The sequence below is a fragment of the Temnothorax americanus genome, unplaced genomic scaffold (genome assembly GCF_048541705.1).
Source record: "Temnothorax americanus isolate GAGA-0224 unplaced genomic scaffold, ASM4854170v1 Scaffold4, whole genome shotgun sequence".
NCBI lineage: Eukaryota > Metazoa > Arthropoda > Insecta > Hymenoptera > Formicidae > Temnothorax > Temnothorax americanus.
Genome location: NW_027509547.1, coordinates 4,496,256 through 4,510,302, shown reverse-complemented (window position 1 = coordinate 4,510,302; position 14,047 = coordinate 4,496,256). Strand labels below are relative to the sequence as shown.

General features: G+C 37.1%; 1 protein-coding gene across 2 annotated transcripts in view; it reads right to left on the bottom strand.

The window, feature by feature from the left end:
- Calpc (calpain C) overlaps window positions 1-12,498 on the bottom strand; it is a 30,562-nt gene extending 18,064 nt beyond the window's left edge. The window contains exons 1-3 of one of the 2 annotated variants that reach the window (XM_077415925.1): window positions 12,035-12,498; window positions 11,239-11,381; window positions 383-526 (exon numbers count right to left, since the gene is read on the bottom strand). In XM_077415925.1, the coding sequence (XP_077272051.1) occupies window positions 383-526; window positions 11,239-11,241 (147 nt within the window). In that variant the 5' untranslated portion in view covers window positions 11,242-11,381; window positions 12,035-12,498. The remainder of the gene's footprint in view (window positions 1-382; window positions 527-11,238; window positions 11,382-12,034) is intronic. The other variant, XM_077415924.1, reaches the window with a different exon arrangement.
- Between the last annotated feature and the right edge of the window lie 1,549 nt (window positions 12,499-14,047).

Below are 14,047 nucleotides of genomic sequence, written 5' to 3'. Positions count from 1 at the left end.
AGCAATAAAAATAACGTTACGTTAATTAAAAAGAAAAAAATATAATAATTTTGCGATCCAACTGTGTGGCATATTTATTAAACATAATCACAATGTTTTTTATCCATTGTTTTTTATCCTTTTCAAGTGCAAATCTATAAGTAATCATAAAATCAGTAATATAGAAACATCTCTAGTCATGAAATTGTGCCAAAAGCCAAGTATATCTAAAACTTAAATATGTATAAGCTGATTAGACCAAATGATAAGTAAGTAGATCACCGCTAATATAAATTCCAAAAGACTTACGTGTTTTGTATGTCATATAAACGGTAAAATAATCCGTGCAACAGTAACACGTTATTTCAAAATTATTAAACAGGTGAAAGAAATACAATCTTACCTTCGGCCTTTTCCATTGAAACTGGAATGGCGGCGTCTGGTGATAAAAGACTGATGCTTGTGTCGCTGGAAATTCTGGATCCTCCCAGAGCTCACCTCGTTTCAAGCACGAACGCTTGATTCGTTCGTACTCGCTCATTACGTCCTGAAAATAACATGGGCAAGATAACAATTTTAATAAATTAGGTGCTAACATCATTATTAATTTAAACGATTAAATACTTATATATATAGATTACTGATATTAAATCACCATTTAATTAGTAATGTAGAAGAAATATAATTTAATATTTAGATCTTATATAAAATCAAGATTATAATTGTAATGTATTTTAATTTATCCTTAATTATACTGATCGAAACAAGTCACATACATACACGTGCACATGATGATAGCTATTTCCTAATTAATACTGTCTGGAATTTTCATGAAAGTAATTTTAGCTGTTTGTAAGTGCGTACGAAGACAAAAACTTGATATCCTCTCGACAGAGAACTTCCTACTTCAGTTAAATTAAAAGATTACGCGATCTAATATTAATGGCTCGTTACTAATAGAGGGTGAGAATTTAACAGTACCTCTAACCGCATATATCGTATCCTCATTCTTCTCTCCATCTCATCTCGTAATTAAGGCACACACGAAGCAAGAGAATAAGCTCAAAAACTCTGAAATACTACAGTGTGGTTCTTGCGACGATTAATAATACGCATTAGCAAATGTCGACGTTTAAATTGCGCGAGAATATTATCAACTTCCTAAACATTCTCACGCAAAATAATACCGGTTATACCATTTGAAAAGAAACTCGCAGGAGAATAAACGAACGTGATCCACGGATATCAAGAATTCACGATATCTTGCAAATCTTCATTCTAAAATATTTTTAAAAAATGTTAGAAACTCTCTCACGCGTCCCAATGATCCTCTCAAAGAATCTCAAACACGCAGAATCTCAAAGAATATTAATCGTAGCGCTTTTAGAAAATATATCGCCGCGGCGCGTGCTGGTTTGACATTTTTCGGAGGATATCGTTTAAAATTCTTTTGCATATCCTTTCCCACGCCACAGGCGTACCTCGTTGACCTCCATAGATCCTGCGATAGCGCTCTGCTCTCAACGACCGCGACTCGCAAAATTTTGCCTCTCGCAAGGTAGATGCGTCATTGCTTCTAAAAATCCTCATAATAATATCTTGTCAGCCAAGCAAGGGCAACAAATCACTTTCGCAGGTACTTATTCGCGCATTCGTTAATCAACGGCGCATTTGTGACCTCGATGCGCGCGTCGATAAAGGTTTCAAGCTCATCGAACACATTATATCCAGGTCGACACTCTCTCCTCGTCGAGTTTTCACCAACCGTGGTTGCCGGACGATTCCTTTTCTCTACGCGGTATTTGGCAGGAAATAAAAGTCATTGACACCTCTTCACGAGTGAAGGCTTTCGGAATGTATTACAGCGATCAGCCTCGCCTGCCGCGCGTCCGTAACACGTGACTTTATGCACAGTTTTTTTCAGCTGCCGGTCTAACCGGCAGCTCGTATCGACGATTCACACCAAGCTTAGCGACGATGTTCGCTCGTCTAATGGCCTTAAGTGATACGGCGTTAACGCCAACGCGAAATTAAGAAATATCCTGTCGGCGGCACACCGGATATTCGCGCGGAATACACATTCGCCTGGAAAAACACGCGCGCTACACGTAACCTGGGAATCTATTAATATTAATGCTCCCGCGATTGTTAACACGTTCGATACGTATTCTACTAATACCTCGTGCTTATGTGATAAATCAACATAGGTATGAGGAAATAAGAAAGAAAACGTTTTACAAATGGAATATTTGTTTCTTCACTTCTAAGTCACCGTGGAATGATATTAGCCACTCATTTCAAAATGTTATTATGTAAGAAATCTTTTAATATAATATTCGCAAAATTTTTTTTATACTCTATTATTAACAAAATATAGAACATTACGTACATTCTTTAAGAAATAAAAATTATTTTATTAATTACTAAATTATATACATCGCAACTAATAAATTTTTAACTTAAAATTCTATTTAAACAAGTTTCATTCAAAATTCGTTAAATTAATTTCATTGTTTATATTCTTTTCTGAACCTTAGTTTACAAAATTCTCTTTTTGCAAATTCTTTACTCAATTGCCTGCTTCTGTAAAAATCGAATGCACATTAATTAAAATAATTTCGTTAGCGAAGCATCGACACGATATTATCACTTTGTATATTCGAAATATCAAACGGTTGAAAACAAACGTCCACGCTCATTCTGTCCTCGCCTCTTCTCGTTGCGGGATAAATGTCGCCATCACAATGATTGGCCATTGAATCGTTTCTACGACGAGGGAGATGTCCTCCACGCCTCAGTGAGCCGTAACACCGTCATTATATTTTGCAACGGTCGTTGATAACATATTTTCACCGCGTAGGCGATAATGCGGGAGAAGGTGTGCGCGCGCGTGGTCGTGAAAGCGTCACGATTGCGAAATACTCAATTACTCGTCGGGGCGCCGCGCCGCGTTCCGGTTTCGAGCATTGTTCCTGACGCCAGCTAATTCCACCAACGTGGTGCACCAATTAAGATCGTAATAAAACAGCAGCGGATAATTAGACCGGGGGCCAGAGGTCCTTCTGTCGCGCTCATTCAGCACGAATAAGTCTCGCCCCGCGTTTCTTTCCGTATTATTTCTTTCTCGGTGTTCCTCCTCCCTTTTATTTTGCAATATCGTTTGCAAGCAGCTGTTTTGTCGCGTTGGAATTGCCTTGGCATACCAGGTAGAGGCGTGCCATTTTGCATTGTCGTCGTTTGACAAAGAGCCATACGTCTGAGCTACCTCTTTCGTAACAGATTGATCACGGGACAGTTTGATGTTTTTCGCTGCACCTGCACTGCGATAAATTATTTGCGGAAGTCAATGAGCGTGCCTCGCGCTTAAACGTTTTCACCATATTTTACATTCACTTCTCGCAATTGGATTAATGCTGTAAAACCGGTAATAGATTATAATATTAGAAAGTTTTAATCAATCTCTTGGGGATTGTCAAAATCAGTATTTTTCCTGCTAAAATAAGAAACAAATGAAGTTACCATAAAGTAAACATTTTTGCACGAATCTCGAATAAGGAAGTGCTCACCGACGAAGTCTGGCTTTGCGCGTTGCTGTTTCGTAAATCTCGAAAATGGCCCTTAATCTACGTTTCCGAGCTCGAAGCCATTTTATCTGCCCAAGAGCAGCACGAGAGGTACGGTTATAATGACTGAAATTGCGGAAGGCCAAGGAGTACTATCGTGGATCCGCAGTCCACGTCGGGTGAGGTAAGCCATAAAGGCTTTCTCGACGACCACCGACACACCGCGTAGTGGTCCGTGCGCCTCAAGGCCGCGAGAGAGAACCAAGCATGAAACTAGTTCGACCGGTACGAGAGTATATGGTAGCTATTATATACCTAACGTGTATAGTAGATCGTTCAAGTATTCGCTTTAGCGGAAGGTGGTTGCTCAGGAATCCACCGCGTAAAACGCATCGGCTTCGGATACGTCTTCTAAAAATGCCATTCGAGAAATAAGACTAGACGTCTCGACATTCGTCTTTCCATTCATTTCCACACTATCGGCCATTTATCGTTCAATTCTTCGACTATCAAAAACGTTTTAGAATTCTTTTACCAGAATGGTTCAATCGTGACCAAATCAATTTTAATTTAACGAACACAATCTTTCGAAACGACTCGTTCAGTCATACATATTATATATTTACTAATTGTTATTTAAAAAAGAGGGCTTCTTAAATATTTATATGTTTGTACCTATGAATGTATATACAAACATATACATTCACACGACGAATAAAAATAATTTACCGTAAAAACAAATAGATATATCTACGCGCAAGCAAGCGCGATCGTTGATGACTAATCGTATACTTTCTACACTGGTCAGGGAATTTTTACACCAGGCTTGCATTGCATACATGGCCTTGAGACTCAGGCGCATCCGAGCGGAGTGCTCGCGGCGCAGGGCGAAAAAGCGTGCTCCTTCGTCGTGACTCTGCGAAGTGGCGAATGATCGTGCGGAAATATGAGAGCTTTTGAGTTCTTCCTGTCGCAATTCTTGACACGTCACTCTTCGTAAAAATGTTTTAGATGCACGAGTTTCCTCTCGGACGGAAGGATTTTACGTCGGTCACGTGTTCCAAAGGCGTACTATTATGTTCACTTTGCTACAAAACGAGCAAAACCGACCGATTTGATCGGCGTACACGTTTGATCGCCAACGACTATGCTAATAGAGCGCGCAAATGCGAATTTTTTGCAAAATGTAATTTACATGACGCTTGAATTCACAGAAATAAATTGTATAGAGCGTATTAGAAACATTAGTTATTTTATATAATAAGAATTTTAAAAATTTCTTTTCTTGATATTTATTTTATGAAAAGAGACATTTTAAAACAATAATATACGTAAACGTTGAATTATTTGCACTCTTAACGTTTGCATTTGTTTGATGTTAAAAACTTTTAACTAATCTTTGTCCAATTCTTATGTCACATTATGAAAACAAAATTTAGAATTCATAAAAAATATTTAGCACTAAATGCCATGAGAAATAGCCAAATCACACTTTTAGAAAAGTATCTTTATATCAAGAGTTATTTTTAAATTATCCGATTCAGTGAAAGCAGCTGATTTTACGGAGAATCTTATCTCGGGCGTAAGAATGACTTCATCTTTGACAGTAAAAATATTTATTAGCTTTATCAACGTTATTCTCTTGATAATAGCGAGTAGGCCGAGATGCACGTCTATATTAACGGTACTCAACAGCAAGCATTCTCCGTAACCTCATGAACTGTGACCCTAATTTCCTCCTCTCTACTATAACTCGCTCTATTTTTTCCCTTCACGATTATGCCGCCTCCGTAGATTCCGTTGCCCAGCTCATCAAAACATTAAAGAAGTTCTTGATTACTATTGCGTGGCACAATCATGACGCAATAATAATCCGCCGTTAGAGGATCATCGAACAATTTGACTCTTGATTTTTCATTAATACAATTTTATCTTTTTTTAGAGGTATGAGAATAGCCTTTTTTATATTCTTAGTAAATATTCGAAAAAAAAGTAGATACAGATATTGAATAAATATCAGACTCATTTAGACTGATATATGTTTGTGTTTTAAATTTTTATCATATCATCTGCTTTAAAACTTATTTTTAAAAATTGTCTATAAATACACACGCAAAAGATAGATAGAAAAGAAGAAAAAAAAGTTTAAATAAAATATAAAATAAATAACTTTATATATACTTGAGTATGATAAATTATCCCGAGTTTCTCTGAGTATCTTTCGTTGAACCTTTATTGTTGCTTGTGCAGTGGTATTTCAAGGTGCGTTTTTACGACCGCAAATAAAACCGAGCACTCGAGATGGTTCCGTACCAACAGCACAAAGCGAAACAGGAAAATCACGGTGATTTTGATTACGCATAATTTGTCGGATTTGATCCTGCTGATTGCACTGTCTCTCGGCAAAAGCACTTTCTCTCCTCGATCCAAACACTTCTCGCTTTTATGAAAACTGTTCACTGCAATTCGAAACGGTGTTCCGGCGCGGATTGCATTTTTTAACGTCTCAACTTGAAAGTCAAGCGTAATAACGTCTCGCTTTAGCGTCACCTTGGATAATCGTTCCGATCGATTTTCCTTCCGATACGACGATCTCGCGAATGGTTTTGCATAATCGACAATTCACGCGCGCGATTTCCCTACCGGAAACTCGAGGTATGACACTTCCGCGACGCCGGATTCAGCATTTTCACTCGCGGTGCAAAACTAGAAACTTAGAAAGTTGCCACCTAACGTATTCAAATGCGTAATACAGAAAATCGGGCGAGCGCGAGAGCGTTATTAATCTTTTTAAAAAGCGAGAGAACTTTGTAGACCTTGTAGATGCAAGACGGAAATTAGTCATTTAAATTAGAAATTTCGCTGATAAACTTCTAGCGAAAGAAAGTTTCTGAATAAATAATGTGATAGCAAATGACTTATTAAGAAGGGAAATGTTAAAATATCTCTCCTATATATTAACATGAGGATTTTTATCACATTTACCTTTCAATTTGAAATAGACTTTTATTATTATTATATAAAATTGATATTAAAAAATATTGAAACGTATAAAACCTGCAGACCTAGTAAAAATAATCTTCTTTTATTTCCAATAATATGTATGCAGACATACCTATATATCTAATTTATAATAATTTAAAAAACTGATCTAAAGAGAAAGTATATTAAATTATTATAGATTTATCGTATCATTGTGGCACTTTATTTGATTATAACTAGCATCAATGTTTATATAACACTTCGTTTAACCCATCAGCGTGCTTCTAACGGCAGAATAATTACACGTTGACATCGAAAGTGAATTTACTCGTAAGCACTCTCAATCAACGTAACGTGACAGCAAAGCACATAATGCACAGAGGGTTTTAAGTCTGCTTAGACTTTCATCCATACTTTCATGAATGATTTCTTTGGCCAACGGGAAATAATTTGATCATAAAGACATTAAAGTAGCTATAATTTTGTTAATTATAAATGATTCAAGATTAAGGGTTTTGCAAACTAATTTTTGTTCTGTACATTCTCTGTAGTGTGCTCTAGTGTTAACAACGAGCGTTCAAGCCCTCCTGCTCGAAGTAGTTCATCCCGTAATTCTTTGCACGGGGTCTTTCATTTGCGATCCCTTCGCACGATAATCAGACAACCCGTAAGCAGCCGCTCGTGCTCCCACTCCCTTGACAAATGCCGGAAATTTGTGCAAGCGTCTTAACGTTATCGCCTGGTTGATCGAGGAACGCGCGACTCTTGATTTTCCACGCGCGTCTACTACCTTGCCACGGTCTGCGGATCTTCGTATATGCACTTCCATGCCAAGTCTGGTGTATCAGTGACGAGGCTTTCCTCAACTTATCTCGCTTATGATAACCTCCATGTATCATCATAGCCTTCGATAAGTTCAAGATTTTCTTAGCTTCAGAAAGCATAGACCGAATATCGCATGCAAATTATTATTTAATGTTATTATATTATATATTCAATATTTCGCAATAAACACACACACACACTATTAACTTATCTTGCTAATATTTTAAATTTTTAAATACGATTTTAATTTGAGAGACAAATATGTATGAAAAATGCTTATAAAATTACGACTCGTATAATTTCGAATAAATATTCTAAATAAAGATGCATTAATATAATTCAATTTCATGACTAAATAAAAAATCTATGAAATATAGTAATAATTGGAATATCTCTTTTGATAAAAATTTCGTCGACACTCATAAAAAATTATGAAATATAAATTATAATGATACTCTTGCATTAGCTTCGTGATTTCACTTAACACTTCCGCAAATCAATCTTAAAGCTAAACTAGTTGCATTCTGGTTTTCTTTTTTTCAGGGCACTTCCAACTTCTATTTGAAATGGTTGGATGAATCAAATGCGAACGATAAAGCAGTTATTTATGAGAAACGAATTACATTGGTAATGCAAACGCGATACTCGCGAGAAGTCATAAATCGTTGTTTTCTTCGAAATGCATGCTGCTTAATTCCATTTCGCCAGCGCTCGCAAACGGATCCAAACTTATCCCGGCATCATAATATCCTTTAGCTGACACTAATTTCATCCCGAACGGATACTGATTTACGGGGACTCGCCCAACAAGTCGAGTTTCCTCGGCAAGGGATCGCTTAGTCGTTTTTCTGATGTTCTTATAGCGGGGTTGCCGCTCTCCTCACGATCACGCTCGAACTCTTCACCGCGGTTCCTGAATCGTAGAGCCTTACGCTCGAGTCTACAATTGACTCCTTCGACCCTGAACGATGTTCCTCATGTTCCAAGAAACACTTTCCTCAGACGGCTCGAGATCGATGACTAATAATTTCCGCAAGTTAACGGATCTATCGATGTATCTAAATTGATTCGTCGTGTTTCAGTTATACATTTAAGATCCTATCGTTTCTCTAAGTCTTATATCTGCAATATCTCTCGTATAAATCTCATGTTAATTCCTCGTGTGTCATATGTGATAAGATGACTCAATAAGTTGTCATTGTGCAAAATTACTCAACATGATTAATTACATACGCCAGATTATCTCTTGTTAGAAAAAAAGAGGATTCTGTTTTATTATAAACGGACATTTACATCAGAAAATTAAAATTAACTGCTCTCTTACTGTTTCCTGAAGTAAAATGTATACGCTATACTAATTCTGACGCAAATAATTAATAGTAAAAATATTTAATGTTTAACGAATTGTTATTTCAAAAACTAGCTATTGGTTTTTTGATATTTTTTTATTTTTATCGAATCGATGAGGCGAGAGGGAACGAATTGGAATCCTTCGATGTCCTTGAGTTCGCTTCGAGTTCATCGTATTCCTTTCTGCTTTATTCTTCGCTTCGAATTGCAATTCCTTCTTGTCTTGTTCCTCGCATCAAGCGATACTCACATCGAATTATTTTCACCGCCTGAGATAAGTTCACATAACTATAAACCCAGGATCTGAAGATCCAATGCATTATTCCTACGTAGTTTGAAATATCACTATCCACGCTTATCGTAAATGATAAGAAATGGTACGAATCCTACGAATCCAGTTGTCTACAGAAATGTACGATAAATTTTCACAATATAAAGAGAGATAATTACAGTAAATACTATGACGACACGACCGACCAAGAGAATTGCAACGCCTACGCGAGCATGTAATACTCGAGTCCCGTAACTCGACATGTACAAGGGGGCCGCATGCATTCCATTTTGCAATACACGGCTAATGTACAGCGAATTAATAAATCTGAAGGCGACGCAGGACGTTTTCTCGTATCTTGTACCTTAGTTTAGCTCACAGAGAACGAGGAAGGGGGGCCGCATTTTGAGAATGCATCAGCTTTATCCGAAGGTATTTCAAATATAACTTCTCTTCAACTTCGTAGTTTCGTCGGCTAAACTACTTTGTGCACGAGTATACGTGACACGTGCGCACATGTATACGTGTTAGTATACGTTAGTGTTGGACATCGGTCTCTCCCATCGATACTCCCGTATGGGCAACGTCTGCGCCGTTCGTAATTTGTGTGTTTCGAGGTCGCGGAGAGAAGAAGACCCGGTTTCGCAGGAGGCAGAGAATCTCGCAGCGGCGGAGAGGTAGAAACGCGTTGCGGCGCCGGTCGACTTCGAGGTTCCTCGACCATGTCGAGAACGCGAAGGAACAGGTGAACAGGTTGCCCCCCTCTCCTCTATTTCTCTCTTTCTCTCTTCGTTTCTTCGTTTAGCAGCTGTATTATCTTTTGGCGCAAATTTTGCTGCCGCGAAAGTGCAACGAGCGGTTAGTGCAAATTCGTGACGTCAATGTGCTGATTGCTGGGGTAGTGTGTAATTGATTCAGTCAGATGCCATAATTACACGAGGGAAATTCATCGAGTGAAACGCGAAAACATTACGAGTGAGAAAACGTAAACATTATTTTAAGAAGATAGTTATTACGTGTTTTCTCTCTTATGTTGTTTCTTTTATTAAGATTCAATACTGATATAAAGATTCAGAAGTAACAACAAAAATATAATCTCTTTGTTGCACGTTATAAAAGAAACAGATGTTTTAAATGTCTTCTCTTTTCTATACGATAACATTTTTGGACGGTAGAAGTATTACCACAGACTTCTGTAATATATAGAGGTCCGTGATTACGACCCACAGATTACACTACACGGATGTTCGCTTATAAGGGATGACTGACCTAAGCTAATGGACCTCAAAACGGAGTTTAAAGATGTAGGTAGGGATTTGCGGTTTATGGGTGACGCATTCGAAAGTAAAAATTCTTCAGAGCCGTACAGATTCTTTCACAATAGTGATGTCCTACGTTCACTGGCAACATTATAGTAATCTATGTTAAGTGCTAACAAAATTACCGAGTTGACTCACGTGCAATTACTTGGACAGGAAAGAGCTCGGAAGTATCGTTCACGCGATATATAGTTTGCTTTTCGAATAGTTACTTATTAAATAAATAAAAAAACACATTTTTCGTGGATTTCAATATACAAAAAAATATTAGACAATAAATATTATTAGCAATCTAACGTAAAAAAAGTATAGATAAAATTTTAAATCTTTTTAATGCTAAAGTTGTTTTAATACACAATTTAAAATATTATTAAAAATTTATTAGTTTTAGAAACTCTCACTGGAATAGACTTTTTATGAATAACATAGCAAATAACGTAAAGTTGAGGACTACTGGATTATGAAAGCAAAAATCGTGCGTCTTTCAAATACATATGTGTGTTACATATATTTCATAGAAATTATAATAAATGGAATAAACAGAGTGTGCGTGTTTAATGTGTTAAAAAAATGCACGCCGCTACGAACCATAACGAGCTCATGAAAGCATTTCAATAGAAAATTTTCTATTACTCATATAGTTACTCTTGTAGTTTAAATATACTGCAAAAAAATCATATATTTTAATCTTTCATTCATTAATATCACAGGTAATTTGCCGTGAAAAATTATTTATGACGTCAATCTATCTTCATAAGGAAAATACGATACAATCTAATTTTGGAGTCACAATTCAGGTGAATAATTTTGTTTCGATTAATAATCTTATAATAAAATTAAAATTAATTAAAAGTTACATTTTGTGTAATTTGACACCAAGATTTCAACAGGTAAAGTGAAACCTACCAATGGTTCTCTATATCAATATTTGTCTTCGCACTTGAATTACCATTCGTGTTTGCGTGCCACGTGGGTCCAATAATTTCCATTTCACTAGTTGGATTCGGTGCAAACAGAACGGGATGACTTTCTCGCAAAGAAATCATTCTCGTCACATAGCGCGCCGCACCTTGCCAGAAATTCCGTAGTAAACTATCGGTAGAAACGGAGAGATGTGGGCAGATAAAGAAAACTTTCGTAAGAAAAGCCTTGAAACTACCTTTATACACAGGCGAAAGAAATTTGGGCCAGCATTTTCGAAATATAACCTAGATAAATCTCCAAATTTGTACATGACATAAAAAACAACATTTCTGACAATGAGCCATTAATATTTTACAATTAAAAAATTCTAAATTGTATTATTGCATGTGATATTGTATCAATTTGAGTATAATATCAGTTCATATCTTAATTGATTTATAAAAAATAATTGAAGCAAAATGTACCAAATTGTTCCATACATTAATTTATAATTATTTTAAATAAAATATTGAAGATTATATAAAATGTATAATTGTTTTATAATTGAAACACATTAGTACAATTATGTACACTTTTATTTTTTATAATTATACAGTATTATTTGTTATTTTTATAGTAATATTAACAATACACTAGCAAAACAAAAAAATAACAAAAGTTTATACTTCTTAAAGTTTGTAAGCACTTATCTGCTTAAAAGTCTACTTTAAATTAATAAGAATTAATTTAAGATTAGACGATGGGAAAATTAGAAGCTTAGATGGACATGAATAAAACTATTGCATTCTCGCACGTTTCTTTCGACTTAACACGATACTCACGTTAACCATCCGTAGTCAGGTTTCTGCAGCTTCTTCTGGAATATCGTTTCGCGTCAACAAGGCTCGAGTACCTTCTCTCGAACCCTTACTGCGTAGCCAGCACTTTATCACTTATATATCAGAGGAGAGCGTTTTCATCCGGCACTCGATATCAAGACACTCCGCGCACTTACTGTTAAGTTCGCGCGCTACCAGCCACTCCGAGGTTCCCCTGAGTCGCACGGACGATCGCGTAAATCTCGTCGCGGAACGTGAGCGGAAGGTGCCGCGCTGTCGAGATTTCCCGGCAGACAAATGTAGAAAACAATCAGATCTGTTACGGAGAGCGTATACCGAGGCGCGAGAGAGCGCGGCCCCGCGAACGGAGCTGCTCTTCTGGTACCGACTGACTACGACCGACTGGCTGAATTGGTGACTGACTCTGCGCCGGCTACCCGCGCCATGGACTGCCACTCGTGGGTCCGAAGCCGATCACCACCATCCTGGCCAGCCTTTTTCCTCCCTTCTCTGACCGTCGAGCTACCGCCGACGATCCTCTCTCTTTTTCTCTCCTTCTTCTAGACTCACGAACGACCGCGTCGCCGTCTTTTTCCTCGTGGCGAGGAAAGAGCCTGAGTTATCGTTTAAATAACTAAAGCATGATACATTTATAGAGCGGATAATTATTTCGTCTATGCAATCAGCTGATGGAGATTTTGATGCAGCAATACATTGCGCAACCTCGTATAAAAGAGTTGCGTGTTTTTCTTCCTGAGAGATCCATAAAAGTTGATTTACATTATATACGGCACGGACCGTCACGTTCCGACAACGACACATACGTTAGACAAGGATACCTATTGTCTCCATCCTTGTCTAACGTACGTGAACGTATGTACGTGTCGTTGTCGGAACGTGACGGTCCGTGCCGTATAGTGTGAATCAACCTTAAATCGTATCGGGATAAATATATGTATGAAAACTAGGAGAATTGATAAGTAATTAAATATTATACACAAATGTTTATAACAAAGTACGTTTATATTTATTACGTGTACTTCAAGGCTTTGTGAGAATCAGTAAAAATAATAAGAAATATAATTAAAAGTCTAAAAATATTGTTCGTAACATATTTTAAATTAAAAATTTAATTCAATTTGACATAATCCAATAATAAAAAAATATTATAATATATTTTATATCTGTTACATACAAATATGTGTTTTAATCTTTGAAAAATTTGTAGATTTTTTCTCTCTTTTATTTTTGTAATTTACATGCTGCGAAAAGTTAAATATCAAAATTACTCCTAGATTTTTACGACAACTGAAAACAGATATGTTGCCTGATTCCGTTTTCCTCAACGTCTTATCTCACGTTTCACGAACGTGTAATTTCAAACGCTTTATAAACGGGTGTGCATAGGAAGAGGTCAAGGCGGAGATGATAGTGCGGATCGCAATCATGGGTGCCAAATGACAGGATTCGCGAAGAAGTTCTATACGTGATCCAGGAAACAATGACGCAGGCGATCAATGACGATACCAAATCATTCGCTATGACAACGTGATTTCCATCTATATCGATGCCGTGGAAGCGGGTCGGTTTCGTTTCGGTCGCGAAGTGGAAAGTGTGCGAGAGAGGAGCGGGAGGAGAACGGTTGAAGAACACGAGCACCGATCTCGAGGAGAGCGACGGAGAGACCCGATCATAGCTTGGAGGTATAGCCCGTTCTGGTGAAAGCTTGTGCACGTTGACTTTACTCGAAAGGTTCACTCCGGCGCCATGCCAGAAACTGTTCTCTTCATCGAGCGTAGTAACTGATTTAAAATTCTCTTTATGGAATCCACACTGGATGTCTTCATATCTTTTCATCATTTTACAATACACTACATTAAAGTTAGAAACCTAATAGCAATATTTATCTCTTCTTCTATCCGTACTTATTTATCTCTTCATATACGAGTAACTTTATATAGCTCCGTCTTTGTTCAATATTCTTCTTCTCTTTTTCATTATAATGCAAATAATCTG